This window comes from Phacochoerus africanus, chromosome 15, assembly GCF_016906955.1.
Source record: "Phacochoerus africanus isolate WHEZ1 chromosome 15, ROS_Pafr_v1, whole genome shotgun sequence".
In the NCBI taxonomy this organism is placed as follows: domain Eukaryota; kingdom Metazoa; phylum Chordata; class Mammalia; order Artiodactyla; family Suidae; genus Phacochoerus; species Phacochoerus africanus.
This window is the reverse complement of record NC_062558.1, coordinates 29,265,278-29,285,816: the sequence shown is the minus strand read 5'-3', so window position 1 is coordinate 29,285,816 and position 20,539 is coordinate 29,265,278. Positions and strand designations below refer to the sequence as shown.

The window sequence follows — 20,539 nt, the reverse complement described above, 5'->3', positions numbered from 1 at the left end:
AAAAATTAAAAATAATTTTTTTAGAGCAATTGATTTTAAATACTTTTCTTTCTCTCCTTCCTTCCTTCCTTGCCTCTGTTCCTCCTTCCTTCCTCCTTCCTGTGGTGTGTAGCAGCTTAATGTGGGATCTCAGTTCCCATACCAGGGACTGAACCCAGGAGCAGCAGTGAAAGTGCCTAATGCTAACCTCTAGACCACCAGGGAACTCCATCATTATCTTTGATGATTAAAAATTGTGGTATTTTAAGAACTTCAAAATAATTCCAGACATGTGGCTAATAGTTATAGATTCGTAGGGCATCGCACACAAGTAAGTGAAGTATAAGACCCCCTTTCAAGGTCAAGGTCAAAAAAAATATTCCTAGCAATTTCCCAAACTTGAGAAAAAATTGCCTTTAAAAAAAAAAATCAATGATCCTTTTAGTCAAAATGTCTTCAGTAGAAATTTTCATCACAGTGAACAAGAAATGTTGCCTTCCTTCCTGGTAAAGCTAGGGAATTATAATGAGCAAGGTCGTTAAGGTTGTCATTGAAGTGGAAAGGCAAATTAAAAAATTTTTTTGAGAATTTACTAATCTCTCCCCATCCAGCAATACATTTGTAGACTCAAATCTGAGACGTCTGTGTTAATACATCAGGTTAAACTGGATCAGAATTTGGAGAAACATGACTTTATGTCATTTTGGCAGCCAAGAGCGAGTTCTCTGTCAACAGGGACCAGAGTGGCTGGCCTTTTTCCCACACAGGGTCCTTCTGGTCCCAACTTGCTCTTTTGCGCCTCAGACCACTGTCCTTGTCCCTATGTGCCCTGCACTCTTATTACTTCATGTCATTTGCTGCAGAGACATACCTGGCCTTGGGACATCATACACATCCCTATCTGCCTGGAATTGTCCTTTCTTCTCCTTTACCTGAAAACTCCTGTGCATCCTCCAAGGCCCTCCAGAGCCTCATTGGGAAGTTCAGGACCCAAGTTCGGCTTGGGTTGGTGAGGATTACACTGCGGGCACCTCTGCAGCCCTGACATCCTACCTTTTTTCTCCCTGGACCTCAGTGTGGCTCATGATCAAGAGATTATGTAAACTGGATACTCTTAGACATTTGAGGTTGCTGGTAAATGTTCTGGATGGATTTCCATTACTTAGTTCTTCTGAAACATTTTAGGGCTGAGCTATTGCCACGGAAGGCACATTGGACCTGCAATGAATTTGGGTTTCTAGAAGCAGTGTTTTCAAGAGCAGTCCTGTCCGTCATCTCTAGAGGGTGATCTGGGACCCAGGTGGAATATTGAGGAGTGGGTAAGGGTGGTCTCCCTGCAAACTTGGGGTGGAGACAGTGGCCTCCAAATATGTTATTAATTAGTCTTTTTTATTATATACTATTTTCTTTTTCTTTTCTTTTCTTTTTTTTTTTTTTGCTTTTTAGGGCCGCACCCACGGCATATGGATGTTCCCAGGCTAGGGGTCTAATTGGAGCTGTTGCTGCCGGCCAACAACACAGCCTCAACCATGCCAGATCCGAGCCGCATCTGCAACCTACACCACAGCTCATGGCAACGCCAGATCCTTAACCCACTGAGTGAGGCTAGGGATTGGACCGGCATCCTCAAGGATACTAGTCGGGTTTGTAACCTGCTGAGTCACAACAGGAACTCCCTATTATATACTATTAATTAACATCCGTGTTATTAAAAATATTCATTTATTTAGTTAAAAAAAAGATAGCAGCCTTCATTTGAGGGAGTATCAGCTGTCTGCTGGGCTGCCCTCTTGTCACTGAGGTAGATGGTGCCTCATAAAAATAAAAAAATTATAGTTCCTGGAGTTACTTTTGTGGCTCAGTGGATTAAGAAGCCAGCTAGTATCCATGAGGATGCAGGTTTGATCCCTGGCCTCATTCAGTGGTTTAAGGTTCCAGTGTTGTTGTGGCTTTGGCTGTTGCTGTGGCCAGCAGCTGTAGCTCCGATTCAGCCCCTAGCCTGGGAACGTCCATATGCCATGGGTGCAGCCCTGAAAAAAAAAAAAAGAAAAAAAAATTATAGTTCCTGAACAATCAGCTAGACATCTGATGTCAGATTCTCTGCAAATGGGGCTGGGGATCCCCATTTTAAACATGCCCTTGAGTTCTCATCATGCAAAATAAAGATTGAGAATAACCACTTGGAAATATTAACAAAAAAAATTTCTGTCTTCTGTCTAGCTGGTGGACCATTAAAAGAAATAAAATAGGAGTTCCCATCATGGCTCAGTGGAAATGAATCTGACTAGCATCCATGAGGACACAGGTGTGATCCCTGGGTTAAGGATCCAGCATTGCCGTGAGCAGTGGTGTAGGTCACAGATGCGGCTTGGATCTGGCGTTGCTGTGGCTGTGGTGTAAGCCAGCAGCTGCAGCTCCGATTCAACCACTGGCCTGGGAACCTCCATATGCCATGGGGGCAGTCCTAAAAAGACAAAAAAAAAAAGAAATAAAATAGTAAAATCTTAGTAGGAGGGAAAGTTAAGACAGTTGAAATTCGCCTATAGGCTAAAGAGACTCAAAATGGAGAGATTTCTGCCCTTGGTTGGTACATGAAGCACCTAGAGGACAAAGGCTGGTTTCTCGAAGATGTGAGCTGAGGTTCTGGAGGAAGGGTCCACGTGACATCCAGGCCGCCAGACCAACACGAAGGTGGAAATGGGGAGGGAAGTGACAACCAACACGAATGAAGGTCCACTTTGTGGGAAGTGGCGGGGCGGGGGCTCTGGACTACATTGTCTTGTTTAATTGCCACAACCTTGCAGAAACGGAAACTGAGACACAGAGAGGGTAAATGATCTGTGGCGAGGGGGGGCCCACAGCGCCTTGAATCAACCCCAGGCCGCACACTTTCCCAACATCAGCTCCTTCTCAGGTCCACAGACCCTTGATTAGGATCAGAGTTTGGGGGTCGGCTGAGCCTTGCCCCCCAGAACACTCAGGCCAGAAGCATGAAGACGCTGCATTTATCACAGGGAACAGGCAAGAGATGGGTAGTGTCTGCTTCGCAAAACATGGCTCCCGAGCCTCCTTCCTCCTGGATGGGCTGGCAACCCCTCCTTCCTTTCTCTTTGTTCTCTAGTTTGAAGGGCAGGAGATCTCCCTGGACTCAAGAATGGGCATCTTCATCACCATGAACCCCGGCTACGCAGGCCGCACAGAGCTGCCCGAGTCAGTGAAGGCCCTCTTTCGGCCCGTGGTGGTGATCGTGCCGGACCTGCAGCAGATCTGTGAGATCATGCTGTTCTCCGAGGGCTTCCTCTGGGCCAAGGTGAGCACCCCCCAACTCTGCACCCCCCCAGCCCTGCATTCCACCTGGATCTGCTCTCAGACAGGGGTCTGGGAGGTTTTTGTTCTGTGGGGCTTTTTAAATTGTTCTGCTTCGTCTCTCCTTCCCTTTCTCTCTTCATCAAAATCCAATTTTTTGGGAGTTCCAGGCTGGCTCAGCAGGTTAAGGACCTGGTGTTGTCACTGCTGTGGCTCGGGTTGCTGCAGTTTGAGTTTGATCCCTGGTCTAGGAATTTCTGCATGCCATGGGCTTAGCCGAAAAAAATCATACCTTTTATTTCTTCCCCCCCCCCCCTTTTTTTTTTTTTTGCTTTTTAGGGCTGCACACGAGACATACGGAAGTTTCCAGGCTAGGGGTTGAATCAGAGCTGTAGCTGCTGGCCTACACCACAGCCACAGCAAGGTGGGATCTCAGTCACGTCTGTGACCTACACCACAGCTCATGGCAACGTCGGATCCTTAACCCAATGAGTGAGGCCAGGAATCGAACCCGCATCGTCATGGATACAAGTTGGGCTCATAACCCACTGAGCCACAATGGGAACTCCTTATCTTTTATTTCTACATCACTTGACCCACAAGAGGTGGCAAGAATAGGACAGAGAGTTGCGGTGCCCCTTCTCCCAGCTTCCTGCAGTGATAAAATCAAAACCAGGAAACTGGAGTTCCTGTTGTGGCTCAGTTAAGGACTTGACATTGTCTCTGTGAGGATACAGGTTCAATCCCTGGCCTCAGTCAGTGGGCTAAGGACCCGACATTGCCACAAACTGCAGTGTAGGTCACAGAGGTGGCTTGGATCCTGCATTGCTGTGGCTGTGGTGTAGGCCAGCAGCTGCAGCTCTAATTAGACTCCTGCCTGGGAACTTCCATATGTTACCGGTGCAGCCCTAAAACAAAACAAACAAAGCAAAAACACGGAGGACCCATCTTGCTATTTGTTAGAGGCAAGATTTGCTTGTTTATGGAGCAGTTTCATCTAAACATCTTTATGTCATCTACTGTCTTTTCTTTGTGTCATGATGTTCTGGTGCTTTCAGGGCATTTTCTTCATTTATTTTTCATTACCTTTTATCACCAAAGACTCTGGCCAAAAAGATGACCGTTCTGTACAAGCTGGCCCGGGAGCAGCTCTCAAAGCAGCATCATTATGATTTTGGCCTCCGAGCCCTGAAATCAGTGTTGGTGATGGCTGGTGAGCTGAAGAGAGGTTCTCCTGAACTGAGGGAGGTAGGGGCCACGTGCATGAAGTTCTCTGGGTTTTCATTTGGTTCTCGTGTATTTGATCAATGCTGGGCTGGAGGTGATGGGGAGCAGAGTTCTCAAGGGAAAGGTTTTATTCTTAGTTGTCACTTCACTGAGGTGTCTGACCTTCGTTTGGTCTCTTATTCATTATATTATTTTCTTCTACCTTGGCGTGTTACCATAAGGTCCAGTTCAAGATCTTCGTGGCACCAACCTTTGTGATGCTTCAGTGATAATAATCAATCTACAATTGCAGGATGGTGGGGTGGAGGGGGTGGGCGTAAACAAAATTCTTGAGGAAGCATGAATATCCGTTTTTTCCTCTTTGCAATAAAAGCCAGAGAGGCAGTCATGCTTCTTTCACACAGGACTTACTCCTTCCTAAAGAGTTCAGTCTGTGCCGCATTGTGGGCAGCAGGCTTGTGTGTTTCCCTCGAGAATGTGCTTGCAGTGCTTTATGTTTCATATTTAGTGTAAGATTTCATTTTTTATTTCATAAGAGGATTTCTAGACTAGCCCTGGGGGCTTTTGGAAACATCTTTGAAGACACCCCTGTTTTATTCCATCCAGGACGTGGTGCTGATGAGGGCCCTTCGAGACATGAATCTACCCAAGTTCGTGTTTGAGGACGTCCCTCTTTTCCTTGGCCTAATTTCCGATCTGTTTCCCGGACTAGACTGCCCACGGGTTCGCTACCCGGATTTCAATGATGCTGTAGAACAGGTGCTCCAGGAAAATGGCTACGTCATCTTACCTGTCCAGGTAAAATGGTGCTGAAGATGAGACGTCACCGACATTTTCTGGGTCCTTGCCTTTTTTTTTTTTTTTTTCATTTAAAAATAATTGTGGACATTCCTGCTGTGGCACATTGGGTTAAGGTTCCAGCATTGCTGTGGCTGTGGCATAGGTCTCAGCTGTACCTTGGGTTCGATCCCTGGCCTGGGAACTTCCATATGCTGGCCATAAAAAACTTCTGTGGTGCAGCCATTAAAAAAAATAATTGTGTGGGTGTTTCCATCGTGGCACAGGGGAAATGAATCCCACTAGTCTCCATGAGGATGCAGGTTCAATCTCTGGCCTTGCTCAAGTGGGTCAGGGATCTGGCATTGCAGTGAGCTATGGTGTAAGGTCAAAGACTTGGCTTGGATCCAGCATTGCTGTGGCTGTGGTGTAGGCTTGCAGTTACAGCTCCAATTTGAACCCTAGCCTGGGATCTTCTATATGCTGCAAAAAAAAAAGAAAAAAAAAGAAAAAAAATGTGGTAAAATACATGTAACATTTACCATCTTAACCATTTCCCACTCCCTCATTTTTTAAATTGTGGTAAAATCCATATAATAGAACTCTTACCATCTGATCCATTTTTAGTAGAGTTTAGCAGTGTTAAGTATATTCCTATTATTGTGCAAGATCTCCTGAACTTTTGCATCTTGCAAAACTGAAACTCTGTCCCCATTAAACAGTAACTCCCCGTCCCCCCTCCCTCAGCCCCTGGTAACCACTCCTCTACTTTGTCTCTATGAATTTGACTCCTCTGGGAACTTCACATGAGTGGAATTGTACAGTGTTTGTCCTTTTTGTTTGTGGCTTGTTTCGCTCAGCAGTGTCCTGAAGGTTTGTCCATGTTGTAGCGTATGTCAGAATTCCCTTCCTTTTTAAAAACTAACTTTTATGTTATATCAGAATATAGTTGACTTACCATGTGTTAGTTTCAGGTGTACAGCAAAGTGAATTGGTTATAGTCACTGATTATTTTTCAGATTCTTTTTCAGCTTCTTTTCCTATATAGGTTGTTACAGACTACTGAGTAGAGTTCCCTGTGCTCTACAGCAGGTCCTTGGTGATTATCTATTTTACATATAGTCGTGTGTATCTGTTAATCTCAAACTCCCAATCCATGCTGCTCCTTGACATTTCCCCTTTGGTAACCGTAAGTTTGTTTTCTAAGTCTATGCATAGTCTGTTTCTGTTTTGTAAATAAGTTCGTTTGTATCTTTTTAAATTTTTATTTATTTATTTATGGTTTTATTTATTTATTTATGCTTTTATTTATTTATTTATTTTAGGGCTGCACCTGAGGCATAAGGAGATTCCCTGGCTAGGGGTCAAATCAGAGCTGCAGCCGCCATCCTACACCACAGCTACAGCAATGCAGGATCCGGAGCCACGTCATGCCACATCATGGCAGCTCTGGATCCTTAACCCACTGAGTGAGGCCAGGGATCAAACCCACAACTTCATGGTTCCTAGTTGGATTCATTTCTGCTGTGCCACAATGGAAACACCTGTATCTTTTTTTTCAGATTCCACATATAAGTGATATTATATGGTATTTGTCTTTCTCTATCTGATTTACTTCACTTAGTATGATCATCCCTAGGCCCAGCCATGTGGCAGAATTCCCTTCCTTTTTAAGACTGAGTAATATTCCACTGCATGGATACACCACTTTCCAATTGTTTGGCACAATGTGATCAGATAAATTAAGTATTTTGTTTTGGGGCCCAACCATCTGTTGTTCTTTTCCCACCCCACCTTTTCTCCCACTAGGGTCACACTTAAGAGAAAAAAATTTAAATTAGATATTACAGGTAGAACTTTGATCATCTGAAAACTGTGAGGTTGTATATGTTGTCTATAAGCCACATATTATTGCCAAAGTATTCTGCTGAGAATATGAGTGCCAAAGATTCAGTATCAGGGCGGCTGCCTCCACAAGGCCCACCTTGGGGTCCTGGCTACCCAGAGGCCTCAGGCTGGGGCAGCAGACACTGACTACAGATGAGAACTCTCTGCACCTATCCTAGTCCTGATGGTTTCCACTGGAGGTGGCTGTTTCTTTTTCTTTTTTTTTTTCTTTTTAGGGCCGTACCCGCAGCATATGGAAGTTCCCAGGCTATGAGTCAGTTGGAGCTGCAGCTGCTGGCCTACAAGATAGCCACCACAATACCAGATCCGAGCTGTGTCTGCAACCTTCACCATACCTAGCGGCAGTGCTGGATCCTTAACCCACTGAGCGAGGCCAGGGATTGAATCCACATCCTCATGTGGTCTAGCCCTACAGTGGAATATTACTCGGCCATGAAAAGAATGAAGCACTGACATGGCTACACTTACAGATAAACCTTGAAACCATGATGCTAAGTGAAAGAAGCCAGACATCCAGGACAACATACTGCAGGATTCCATTTATATCATTCCATTTGTATGTCGAGAATGGGCAAATCCATGGAGAAAGAAAGTAGATTAGTGGGTGCCGGCGGTGGGGTGGGGATGAGCTTGAGAGACACAACGGGCACAGAGTTTTTTTCTGGGGAGTGGGGTGAGTGATGAAAATATTCTAAAATGGAATGTGGTAATGGTTTTGCAACCTTCTGAACACACTATAAACCATTGAATTGTTGAAACACTTTCAGTAGGTAAATTATAGGGTATGCACAGTCTAGCTCGAGAAAGCTGTTTAAAAAATTTTTTTAAAGATGTGTTTTGACCCAGCTGCCAATGTTTGTTCCGCAGGTGGATAAGGTGGTTCAGATGTTTGAGACCATGCTGACCCGCCACACGACGATGGTGGTGGGGCCCACGGGAGGCGGCAAGTCTGTGGTTATTAACGCTCTGTGTCAGGCCCAGACCAAGTGAGTATGGCATCCATGGGGAGGGCTTGGTCGCCGGGGCAGTTTTGTGGTAAGGTCAGTGGTGGTGTTCTTATTACCTATGCCCAATTTGTTGTCTGATTTCCTGGGAGGTTAAATTTGTTCCAAACACTCTCTTTAAGCCCAGAGTGTCTTGTTACATTACTGAGTTAACTAATACATTTCAGAAGGCAAAACTGTTATCTTTTTTGTGCATCAGACTGTAAATAGGTTTATTTGTGAGATGAGTATTTCACAAATTATCTTATAAGAATGCTTTGAGGGGGTTCCCATCATGGCACAGCAGAAACGAATCTGACTGGGAACCATGAGGTGGCGGGTTCGATCCCTGGCCTCACTCAGGGGGTTAAGGATCTGGTGTTGCTCTGAGCTGTGGTGTAGGTCATATCTGTGGCTGTGATAAAGGCCGGCAGCTGTAGCTTCGATTTGACCCCTAGCCTGGGAACCTCCATATACTGCAAGTGAGGTGTGGGTGCAGCCCTAAAAAGAAAAAAGAAAAAAAAAAAAAAGGCTTTGGAAATTAAGTCACTGTTGTTTCCTGGCATTCAGATTGCTCCTTTAAAGGCAGTCAGGACCTGCACTGTTATGCAACATTGTTATAGAATCAGTGGCCAAGTGCGTCCCCTACCCAAAGGCCTTATCATTACCAGCCCTGCAGGAGCAGTGCTGTTTTATGGGAAAAAAAAATCATCTCACACCCTAATACAGAAAATCACAGAGACCTGTAGGGAATTGATAGCCTTATACTGAAAATGGGTTTTCTGACTTTTTATTTTTCTCCTAAGCAACAACTGCATTCCAGAAAATGTCAATGCCATACTGATAGTCCAGCAAAAATCTAACTCAAGCTTTATAATCTTTGTGACTTAATCATTTCCAGATAGTCTATAAAATCTCATTGAGTAAGTGACTGTCTTTTCTTCTTTTGTTTCTCATGAGTAAACTGGTGGACAAAGGCTTGCTGACATCTTTTTCTTTTTCTTTTTTAGGACTGTATCTGCGGCACGTGGAGGTTCCCAGGCTATAGCGAGGCCAGGGCTCGAACCTGTATCCTCATGGATACTAGTCAGATTCATTTCTGCTGTGCCACATCGGGAACTCTGATTTTTTTTCCCCTTTTTATGACCACACCTGCAGCATATGGAAATTCCCAGGCTAGGGGTTGAAACAGCTGCGGCCAAGGCCTAAGCCACAGCCACAGCAACACTGGATCCAAGCCACATCTGCAACCTATGCAGCTTGCAGCAACGCTGGATCCTTAACCCACTGAGCAAGGCCAGGGATCCAACCTACATCCTGTGTTGTGTTCTTAACCCTCTGAACCCCAATGGGAACCCCGATTGTTGATTTTAAGAGGGTTATTCCATAGCCACCCTGTTGCTTTTTCTTTAATTCCTTATTATATAATGTATAGAGCGATCACATACAGATGTGAGTAAATGCATGCCACTATTATTTATTTATTAGTTTGTTATGAACTAGGGTTTGTATGAACTGTAGTTTTCGGAAGATGAATTAATCCCACGGCACTGCAGGAGTTTATAGGCATTATAGTGGGAAATGCCCTGTCTACGTAATTTTTTTATGAAGTCAGCAACATAGAGCAGATGTCCTCTGTCAATACGAGGGACCGAACATCGAGTTCAAAGGTTTTATGTTATCCTGATGTCTGTTATTTCCTCTGCCCTAGGCTAATTGTGACCTCTTTACATAAATATGCTGTATGCATGTATGTGTAAATATATGATGAAATATACATGGTTAGCGTCTGTTGCCCTCAGAAGTCAAAGCAGAGTTATCAGTTCAGACCTCAATGATGTTGGGGCCACGATTCCGGGGAAAGGTGGTTCCCTTGCGTTTAGTATAAGCCATTAACAAGGAGTGGGAAGCACAGTGCAGAATTTGCATGGATCACATTTTAAATTTTGGCTTGGATCCAAAACATCAAATCCCCAACATGGGTGGCCTAGGTTGTTCTCTTAGTGTGTTTAGTCTGCCCGAGCCACGGCTGAAGCCTCTCCTTTGATTTAGGCTCGGGCTGGTGACCAAGTTGTATGTCCTGAACCCCAAGGCTATGAGTGTCATAGAGCTCTATGGCATCCTGGACCCCACCACCCGAGACTGGACAGATGGGGTGCTGTCCAACATCTTCAGGGAGATCAACAAGCCGACGGATAAGAAGGAGCGAAAGTGAGTTTTTTGTTTTGTTTTGTTTTGTTTTGTTTTGCCTTTTCTAGGGCCATGCCCGCGGCATATGGAGGTTCCCAGGCTAGGAGTCCAGTCGGAGCTGTTGCCACTGACCTACACCACAGTCACAGCAATGCGGGATCCGAGCCACCTCAGCAACCTACACCACAGCTCACAGCAACACTGGGTCCTTAACCCACTGAGCAAGGCCAGGGATGGAACCTGCAACCTCATGGTTCCTAGTGGGATTTGTTAACCACTGAGTCATGATGGGAACTCCGAAAGTGAGTATTTTTGTAAGGAATGCAGAGCCTGGGTTGACTCATCATGAAATCAGCTAAACCTCACGAATAAACAAAGGATGTGTAGTAGTGTAGTTTCATGCTTGGAGACAAACACACTTACAGTCAGATGCTGGAGGCTCTCTTCACAAAGGACCTGGTGCTGTTTATGTGTTATCTCAGTCGCCTTGACTGCAGCAGGCCCCGCTGACCTTGGAAGAAGCTGAGGTCCAGGGAAGGGAAGGGAAGAACTCGTCCCGGAGGCCAGGGATTTGAACTTGGGATGACTGAATCCAAGCCCTCAAACCCAGCCACCACACCAGGAAATCCAGGATGATTCCATCAAGGTCCTTAACTTAATTATATCTGCAAAGACCTTTTTTTCCAAATAAGGTCACACTCACTCACACTCAAAGTTCAGGGTAGAACTATTTTTTTGGGAGGCCACCATGCAATCCACTACACATGGGTATATGAAATACTTACCTTTTAACTTTACCATAAGAGAATTAGGTGTCAAAACCAGCAACTGATGCTCCGTCTCAGATTTAAGAAAAGAATGAGATGGACTGTGGCATTTTCTCTTTTCAGTGGGCAGCAACTTCCCAGGCAGGAAGGCAGGTCTGTACTGTCAGACCTCCCCATTTGCCAGAGAAGCAAGAAATCCAGATTGTTGTGAAATTTCCTGATTCTTAAATGTTGGTGACTAACTCAAATAGTTTATATAACTCAAACAGTTTATATATACACATACATATACATACATATGTATATATATATATATATATACATGCACATATATAGTAACCTATATAAATATAATAAATGATATTGTGTTATTGGGTCACATCTCTGGAGGGTGCTCTGTCTCAGGTCTTGGTTAGAACACCTTGGGGAAAGGCATTCAACACAATTGGGAAGGTTACACCAAGTTCACAACAAGAGGCTTACTAGGACTCATGGCTCACTTTTCTCCTGTTGCCACAGGTATATTTTATTTGATGGTGATGTGGATGCTCTGTGGGTGGAGAACATGAACTCGGTGATGGATGACAACAAGCTCTTGACTTTGGCCAATGGCGAGCGTATTCGACTTCAAGCACACTGTGCTCTGCTCTTTGAGGCAAGTAGTGATGAAAAGTAATTTGGAACATGTCTTTCTTTTCATTAACATTTTTCTTTAAGAGCCTCACCCGTGACACATGGTGGTTCCCCGGCTAGAGGTTGAATCGGAGCTGTAGCTGCTGGCCTATGCAGAGCCACAGCAATGCTAGATCTGAGCCACACCTCGGACCTACATCACAACTCACAGCAACGCCAGATCCTTAACCCACTGAGCGAAGCCAGGGATCGAACCTGTTTCCTCATGGATACTCGTCAGATTCGTTCGCGCCGAGCCACGATGGGAACTCCATTTCAAATGCTTATTGAAGTTGTTATAAATGTAGATGACTAAGGAAAACTCAAACAATGCAGACGAATTTATGATAAGGACAACTTTTTGTTCTCTACCTATTCCTTCATCCCTTCTTATTGTATCCCAGAAGTAACTACTTTTCACTCTTGAGTTGTTTCTTCTGATGGTTTCCCTAGTATCCATAAATATTGCACTTTGCATGCTATTTCTTCCTTTATTAAGTTCATACATTCTCTATTGACTGGCTGCTAGGAAACTAAGGGCTCATTATTTATTTATTTGTTTGTTTATTTTTTAGGGCCATGCCTGAAGCATATGGAAGTTGCCAGGCTAAGGGTAGAATCGGAGCTGCAGCTGCTGGCCTACCCCACTGCCACAGCGACACAGGATCTGAGCCACATTTGTGACCTACACCACAGCTTGCAGCAATGTCAGATCCTTAACCTGCTTAAATGGGGCCAGGGATTGAACCCTCATCCTCATGGATACTAGATGGGTTCATTTCTACTGAGCCCCAACAGGAACTCCAAGGGTTCATCTTTTATACCATCTGCCCACCTCCCCTCCTCAGAATGCTATATCACTCAATCACTTCAACCAGTAAGCATATGTACATCACTATGAAAAAGGAAATATTTACTGTAGAGCCAGCTAGTATATTGTGATATACTTGCTAGTGAAGCAAGAAATCCAGGCACTGTAATACATTTACTTTCTTTTAGAGCTATTTTTTCTTGTCTGGAGTTTGTAGTTGCCTTTCATTTTCTCTTGCACTATTTGCTTTATCTTCATTTGTTTTTTCAAACTTTCTATCATATCCTCCAAACATTTTTTATAGTTGTGGTTCTGAGACTTAGCTTAATATTGCCATTCCTAACTTGGTGTGCAAAATTGGTCACTGGATGAGTATTTGTACATATCATTATCTTTTTTTTTAGGGCCGCACCTATGGCATATGGAGGTTCCCAGGCTAGGGGCTGAATCAAAGCTACAGCTGCCGGCTTACGCTACAGCCACAGCAATGCAGGATCTCAGCCGCATCTGTGACCTACACTACAGCTCACAGCAACGCTGGGTCCTTAACCCACTGAGTGAAGCCAGGATCAAACCTGCAACCTCATGTGGGTTACTAATCAGATTCGTTTCTGCTGTGCCACAATGGGAACTCCCTCATTATCTTATTGGCTGACAGCACAGTGTCTTTTTTTCAAATAAAGAGAGACAGGTGTGTTAATATTGCTGGTTTAGATGCATACTTATTGTTTCATATTATCTGACCTCAATTATGTTTAAAAACTTAGGAAAAAAGACTAAGATAATAAAGAAAAAAACACTTCAAAACAGTGTTTGTTTCTTGGTGGTAATAGTTTGGATAACTTATTTTCTTCTTTATGCTTTAAAATTTTTGCCAGATATTCTATAGCATGTTAATTTTCACATTAATTTTATGGTAAAGAAAGCTAAAAAGTGCTACATCAGAGATGCATAGTCTTCCGATGACAAACCCAGGTGTTCAATTAGAAGCCTCATCATCTAGATATGACTTGGGTTTTATGCAGTTATAAAAACTTCGTACAAGCAAGGGCTTTTAAACATGTATTCCAATTGCTTATAGTGGTAGGAAACACTAATTTTGATTATTTCTCCAGGTTGGAGATTTACAGTATGCCTCCCCTGCGACTGTGTCTCGATGTGGAATGGTTTTTGTGGATCCTAAAAACTTGAAATATCAACCGTACTGGAAAAAATGGGTTAATCAAATACAAAACAAGGTGAACGTTATTTCCAAAATGACTTAAAGTGACTAGTATTGGTGGCTAGTTGGATAAACAAAACTCAGAGGGATGTTTGTAGTTGAAGGCCAGGACCTTGACCTTGACCTGCCCATGATCTTCTCGAACACTTAATGTTCTAATACAGTAAGTTCTAGGTTGGATGAAAACAAGGAAGACACGCTTATTAGATTTCCAGATAATTCACAGCTGGTGGGATAGGTAGTGATTTTGTTAGTCTAGACCAGAAGTTGACACATTTTTTTCTATGAAGGGGTAGAAAGCAAATACCTTAGGCTTTGTGGGTCCTATGGTTTCTTTTGCAGCTACTCCAGCCTGCTGTTGTGGTGTGAAAGTAGCGACAGTACATGAATGGGCACAACTACGTACCAATAAAACTTTCTTTACAAAAACAGGTGTAGGGCCAGATTTGGCTTATGGGTTGACAACCCCTTCTCCAGCCAAGCCCAGCATTTGAGAGGCTTGTCTCCAGGAGGTACCCAGCTCCTCCTGTTTTGCTCAGTTGGATGAATGCACTGTGCGAAGGAGTTAGTTTGTCCTGGAATTGAGATCCGATGGTTTCCGTTGACCTCAAACCCTGTGATGAGTCACATGGCTGCATTGTCTTAATGATCAACCTCACTGAAAAGTGCAGATAGATGTGACAGTCACCGGAGAGTTGTGGCTTGACCACACGCAGGACACCATGACCACATTCTCAAAGGGACACAGGATGTGTCTCTAGAAGGATCACTAGGCTGATGGTGAATTGGAAACCAGGACATAATTACCCCAGAGAAAGGAAGCACAAGGGAAACATGATAGGACCACTTGAGACCCGCTGCCATGTGGTGAAGGACCATCCACCCATCCCTGGTGGTCATCAGTGCCTTGGTAGGGAGACGGACCTTCTACTGCTTTGCACTCTTTGCTGGGTGACTGAAGCCATATCACTTGAGCTCTAAGACAATCAGTCCTTTTTCTGTCAAATGGGACCTTTTCTTTTTTTGGCTGTACCCACGGCATGTAGAAGTTCCTGGGCCAGGGATTGAACTCCGTATGTGGCAGGGCAGCCCCAACAGGCACTTTTATTTTATTTTATTTGTTTGGCTGCCCCACTGCACATGGAGTTCCTGGGCCAGGGGTCAGATCTGAGCTGTAATTTTGACCTACACCACTGCTGCAGCCATGCCAGATCCTTTAACCCACTGTGCCGGGCTGGGGAGCAAACCTGTGTCCTGGCGCTGCAGAGATGCCTCCGATCCCATTGCACCACAGCAGGAACACCAACATAAGGCACTTGTAAAAGAGTTTACTCACCTGCCAAATTTATCATTCATCAGAAAATGTTTCTCACCCCCTGTCTTCTTCTTCTTTTTTTTTTTAACAAGAAAAGCTTTCCACTAACTTCCTTTTATTTATTTTTATTTTTTAGTCTTTTTTTGCCATTTCTTGGGCCGCTCCTGCAGCATCTGGAAGTTCCCAGGCTAGGGGTCGAATTGGAGCTGTAGCCTCCAGCCTACACCACAGCCACAGCAACATGGGATCCGAACCATGTCTGCGACCTACACCACAGCTCACGGCAATGCTGGATCCTTAGCTCACTGAGCAAGGTCAGGGATCGAACCCGCAACCTCATGGTTCCTAGTCGGATTCATTAACCACTGAGCCATGACGGGAACTCCCCTAACTTCCTTTTAAATAAAGGAACACTTGAACATGCATTCTCTGTTATAGGTGGAGCAAGGTGACTTGCAGAGACTATTTGAGAAATATGTGCCCTATCTCATTGATATGATAGTGGAAGGAATCGTGGATGGAAGACAAGGAGAGAAGCTGAAGACAATCGTTCCTCAGACAGACCTAAATATGGTAAGAAATGATCATTGTTAGCAGAAAGGAATTCTTCCCTAAAGATGGACCCACAGTGGGCTTTCAAGGGAAGCAAAGATGCCAAATGGGGAAGCTCTAACATTGCCAATACTGATAAGAAGGACATCCTGCTTCCTTTTGTGACCCGGTGCAAGACAAGGTATGGGGACTCCATCTGTCCAAACCAATATGGCGAGTCTTACAGTTCCCATCACTCTGAGCCCAGGATTTCTGACCAGAACTGACCCTGGTGGGGATGTCTGTGGAATACATGGGCTGAGCCAGGGTTTTTCCTGTGAACCAGGTAACCCAGTTAACCAAGATGCTGGATGCATTACTAGAAGGAGAAATTGAGGACCCTGATCTTCTGGAAAGCTACTTCTTAGAGGCTCTGTACTGTTCTCTGGGCGCCTCCCTCCTTGAGGATGGAAGGGCTAAATTTGACGAATGTATTAAACGTATTGCTTCTTTGCCTACTGCTGATACGGATGGAGTTTGGGCCAGTCCCGGGGAACTGCCAGGTAGGTACCAAATATAACCTGTTTTCCTGCTCAGAATGCTTTTGAGAAGGACACGGCCTTGCTTTTCCATATGTATGCTTATATGGGTTTTCCGGGTTATTTGCTTCTGGAGAGAAACGTGCCATGGTTAGAGCACCTGGTGGTACCGTCAGGAGGTCAGATGCATGAATTGCTATAGCAGAAGCCCAGCTCCTTTGGGTGGCCTTTTAAAAAAGAGATTACTATTGAAGTACAGTTGATGTACAATGTTATGCTAGTTTCTCCTGTACAGCAAAGTGACTTATTTATACATGTATATACTTTATTTTTTGGATATCCCTTTCCATTACAATTTATCCCAGGCAATTGGATAGAGTTCCCTGTGCTGTGCAGCAGGGCCCCATTGCTTATCCATTCTAAATGGAATAGTTTGCATCTCCTAACCCCAGACTATGAGTCTGTGTCTGTTCTGTAGATTGGTTCATTTGTGCCATATTTTAGATTCCACAGATAAACGATATCATATGATATTTGTCTTTCTCTTTCCAACTTAACTTGCCTTAGTATAATAATCTCTAGTTGCATCCATGTTGTTTAAAATGGGATTATTTTATTCTTTTTATGGCTGAGTAGTATTCCAATGTGTGTATGTACCGCATCTTCTTAATCTGTTCATTCGTGGATGGACATTTAGGTTATTTCCAAGTCTTGGCTATTGTAAATAGTGCTGCTATGAACATAAGGGTGCATGTATCTTTTTGAATTGTTGTTTTGTCTGGGTATATGCCCAGCAGTGGGATTGCTGGAGCATCTGGTAATTCTATTTTAGTTTTCTGAGGAACCACTATACTGTTTTCCATAGTGGTTGCACCAGTTTACATTCCCACCAACAGTGTAGGAGGGGGTCCCTTTTCTCCACACCCTCTCCAGCATTTGTTATTTGTAGACTTTAATGGAGGGCCATTCTGATCAATGTGAGGTGCTCCCTCACTGTAATTTTGATTGCCTGGATGGGCTTATTTATTTATTTATTTTTGTCTTTTTATGGAAGTTCCTAGGCTAGGGGTCGAATCAGTGCTATAGCCACCAGCCTATGCCACAGCCATAGCAATGCCAGATCCAAGCCTCATCTGCCACCTACACCTCAGCTCATGGCAATGCTGGATCCTTAACCCACAGAGCAAGGCCAGGGGTTGAATCCTCATGGATACTAGTCTGGTTCATTACTGCTGAGCCACAGTGGGAACTCCCTGTATGGCCTTCTTTGATGGGTTGAAACTTTTCTCCCTCTAGCTTGGTCACTTGCTTCCTTCACTGTGTTTAAACTCTTTAAAATTTTCACATTGTCCATGTCTTTGAACTTCTTCGGGATTCTCTCTTTTTTTGAAACCATCTCTCTAAAGTTCCACAACTTAATTCATCTGCTATATTCCTGAGTTTTTTGCACTGTAGGCAATCACCTGTGTATCTGTAGATCATTCATGTGAGAAATCATTATATTAAGGTTTACATTTTTTTTTTGGTCTTTTTACCTTTTCTAGGGCCACTCCCGCGGCATATGGAGGTTCCCAGGCTAGGGGTCTAATCAGAGCTGTAGCCGCCGGCCTAGGCCAGAGCCACAGCAACACAGGATCCGAGCCATGTCTGCAACCTACACCACAGCTCACAGCAACGCCGGATCGTTAACCCACTGAGCAAGGCCAGGGGTCGAACCTGCAACCTTATGGTTCCTAGTTGGATTCATTAACCACTGCGCCACAACGGGAACTCCTGAGGTTTAAATTTTTGCATGAAAAATATCCTCAAAGCACCATCTATGGTGAAAATGTTGCATTCTCCAAGAACTATAGGTAACACCAGGATCCTTCTTTGTCCATCTCTTAGTGACGTTTAAATATGGCTCAGCAGGGAGACCTAAGTTGTGTTCTGTAATCATTACCTGGGCTGTTCTTTTTAAAGCTCAAAGTAAAATGATTGCAGGTCTTTCTCATGGACAGATATTGAGCAAATAAAAGATGTTTTACAAGTCCCTGCTCTTTTGGGTGTTAGTTTGCTTGCACTTTCTCAGGATCCCGAGTCTCCTTTGAGGGGGCTGCTTCCCAGCTCTGCCCAGCATGCTGGCTGAATGCTGCTGCTGCTGTCTGTAATCCCCTCATGCAGAGACGATGCTGCTCCTGGTCTGGTCTTTCTCCCCCAGTTTGCCCTCATTGTGGGGACTTGAATGGCCCTGTAGACAACCCACTTCCAGATGCCTACTGTACGAAGCTGTAGCATCTGGGTCCCTGGACCTCATCCTAGCTCACGACACCCTGACACTCTTCTGTCTGCATCTTAAATTCATACCTTCCACTCCCTGCCCAGAGAGCTTCTGTGACTTTGGCACCTGTGTTCCTAGCTGGCCTTGTGGGGACTGTCCCCCACCTTCTATTCTTCCCACCACCTTCTAAACTTTCTGAATTCTTTTCTGTTGCCCAATCACTTCATCCTCTCTTGCCTAAAATCCCCCACTCTCTTGTCTCATTGTCCTTCTGTTGATTCCCTCTGAGAAAACCCAAGCCCCTGTCCAGAGGCCGAGTGATGCTGAGAAAATCACACAGCCACGAAGACCAGTGCCTCTGTAAATTGACTTGAACTCTCCTGCCTGTCTCTACCGGGGCAGGTCATCTCCCTTTTCTCCATATCTCCACCTGGCCTTCTCCCCTATCTCTGCAGATGACCCCTCTTCTTCCTTCAGCGGGAAAAATGGACATTTTTCCAGCTCCCATCTTCTCCCGGCTCCTTTCTCAGAGGGGAGGAGACGCCCTCCTGGCTGAGCTGGAACCCCCCCCTGTTGTTTGAGGGCGGCCCCTTTCCCTCACCCTCCCCACCCCCATCTTGGGCTCCTGGCTTCACCAGTATTGTCTTTCCGGGATATATTCCATCTGTCCCTCTCCACTAGGCTTGTCCCGTTGGGTCTTAGCTGTGATCTAGGAAAACCTTCCTAAACCGAGCGTCTTCCAGAGCTTGTCTCTCTGCCTCTGCCTTTTAAAGCCATGCATCCTTGCCTTCAGGATGGATTAGCAATGGAATACTGCTCTGTAGCACTGGGAACCCTGTCTAGTCACTGATGATGGAACATGTAATATGAGAAAAAAGAATGTATACATGTAAGTGTAACTGAGTCACCATGATGTACAGTAGAAAAAAATATACACATAAATAAAAGATTAAAAAAATAAATAAATAAAGCCACCCACCCTGAAAGGTTATCTGGAGCTACTTCCTCTCTCAACCCATTAGTTCTCAACTCCCTGCTCCCCACCTCCCATCCACACAACTAACTGCTGCCAGCCAGCACATGCACTCCCTCCTCGTTGCCCAGTCTGATGGGCTCTTCTGGCCCTTGCTTCCCTAACCTTCCTCCATGGTTGGCTGCTTTCTTCCTTCTTGAAATACTCTTCCTCCATCCTGTTCCATCCTGGCCGTGCGGCAGAATCTCCTTGGTCAAGTCCCCTTCCTCTGCTCCTCCCTCCCATCACAATTTGGTCCTGGGCCCTCTTTTCTCTCTTTGTGTCCTCACTGAGCCCTTCCACCCCTGCCCACAGCTCTGACCTCCAGTCTCCTTCCTGCTGAGACTTCTCCTGGGTTCCCTAACTCAGTTATAGTTAAATCTCTCTTTCTCTCTGTCTATCTATCATCTGTATCTTATCTGTGTGTCACTCTAACTGTATGTATCCACCCATCCATCTTTATCTATCTCTCTCTATCTATCCATCCATCAATTCATCCATATCTATCTATCTATCTATCTATCTATCTATCTATCTATCTATCTATCTATCATATACCATCCATATCTATCTGTCCATCCATCTCTCTATCTTTGTTTTTGTTTTTTTGTTTTTGTCCTTTTTTAGGGCCACAGCCGCAGCATATGGAGCTTCCCAAGCTAGGGGTCTAATCGGAGCTGTAGCCGCCGGCCTATGCCAGAGCCACAGCAATGCGGGATCCGAGCCGCGTCTGCGACCTACATACACCACAGCTCACAGCAACGCTGGATCCTTAACCCACTGAGCAAGGGCAGGGATCGAACCCGAAACCTCATGGTACTTAGTCGGATTCGTTAACCACTGAGCCACGATATGAACTCCTCTATCTCTGTTTTTCACGTTCTTGACCTTGACGCTTTCTTCCCTCCCCAACCCATCATTTCCATCCCATCCTCTCTATGCCTGAAATACCTCTTAAATCGTTCATTTCTCCCCACACCATTGTTCCTATCCTCTACTCTGGACAAAGCAGGAGCTGCAGTAATAGATCGCTCCCTGTT

General features: G+C 44.7%; 1 protein-coding gene across 1 annotated transcript in view; it reads left to right on the top strand.

The window, feature by feature from the left end:
* The window catches only part of DNAH10 (dynein axonemal heavy chain 10), a 158,618-nt gene that overhangs the window by 83,064 nt on the left and 55,015 nt on the right, over positions 1-20,539 (top strand). Inside the window, exons 35-43 of the mRNA XM_047759974.1 lie at positions 3,101-3,289; positions 4,387-4,533; positions 5,119-5,310; positions 8,065-8,183; positions 10,233-10,391; positions 11,657-11,792; positions 13,736-13,858; positions 15,596-15,730; positions 16,035-16,251. Of these exons, the coding sequence (XP_047615930.1) occupies positions 3,101-3,289; positions 4,387-4,533; positions 5,119-5,310; positions 8,065-8,183; positions 10,233-10,391; positions 11,657-11,792; positions 13,736-13,858; positions 15,596-15,730; positions 16,035-16,251 (1,417 nt within the window). The remainder of the gene's footprint in view (positions 1-3,100; positions 3,290-4,386; positions 4,534-5,118; positions 5,311-8,064; positions 8,184-10,232; positions 10,392-11,656; positions 11,793-13,735; positions 13,859-15,595; positions 15,731-16,034; positions 16,252-20,539) is intronic.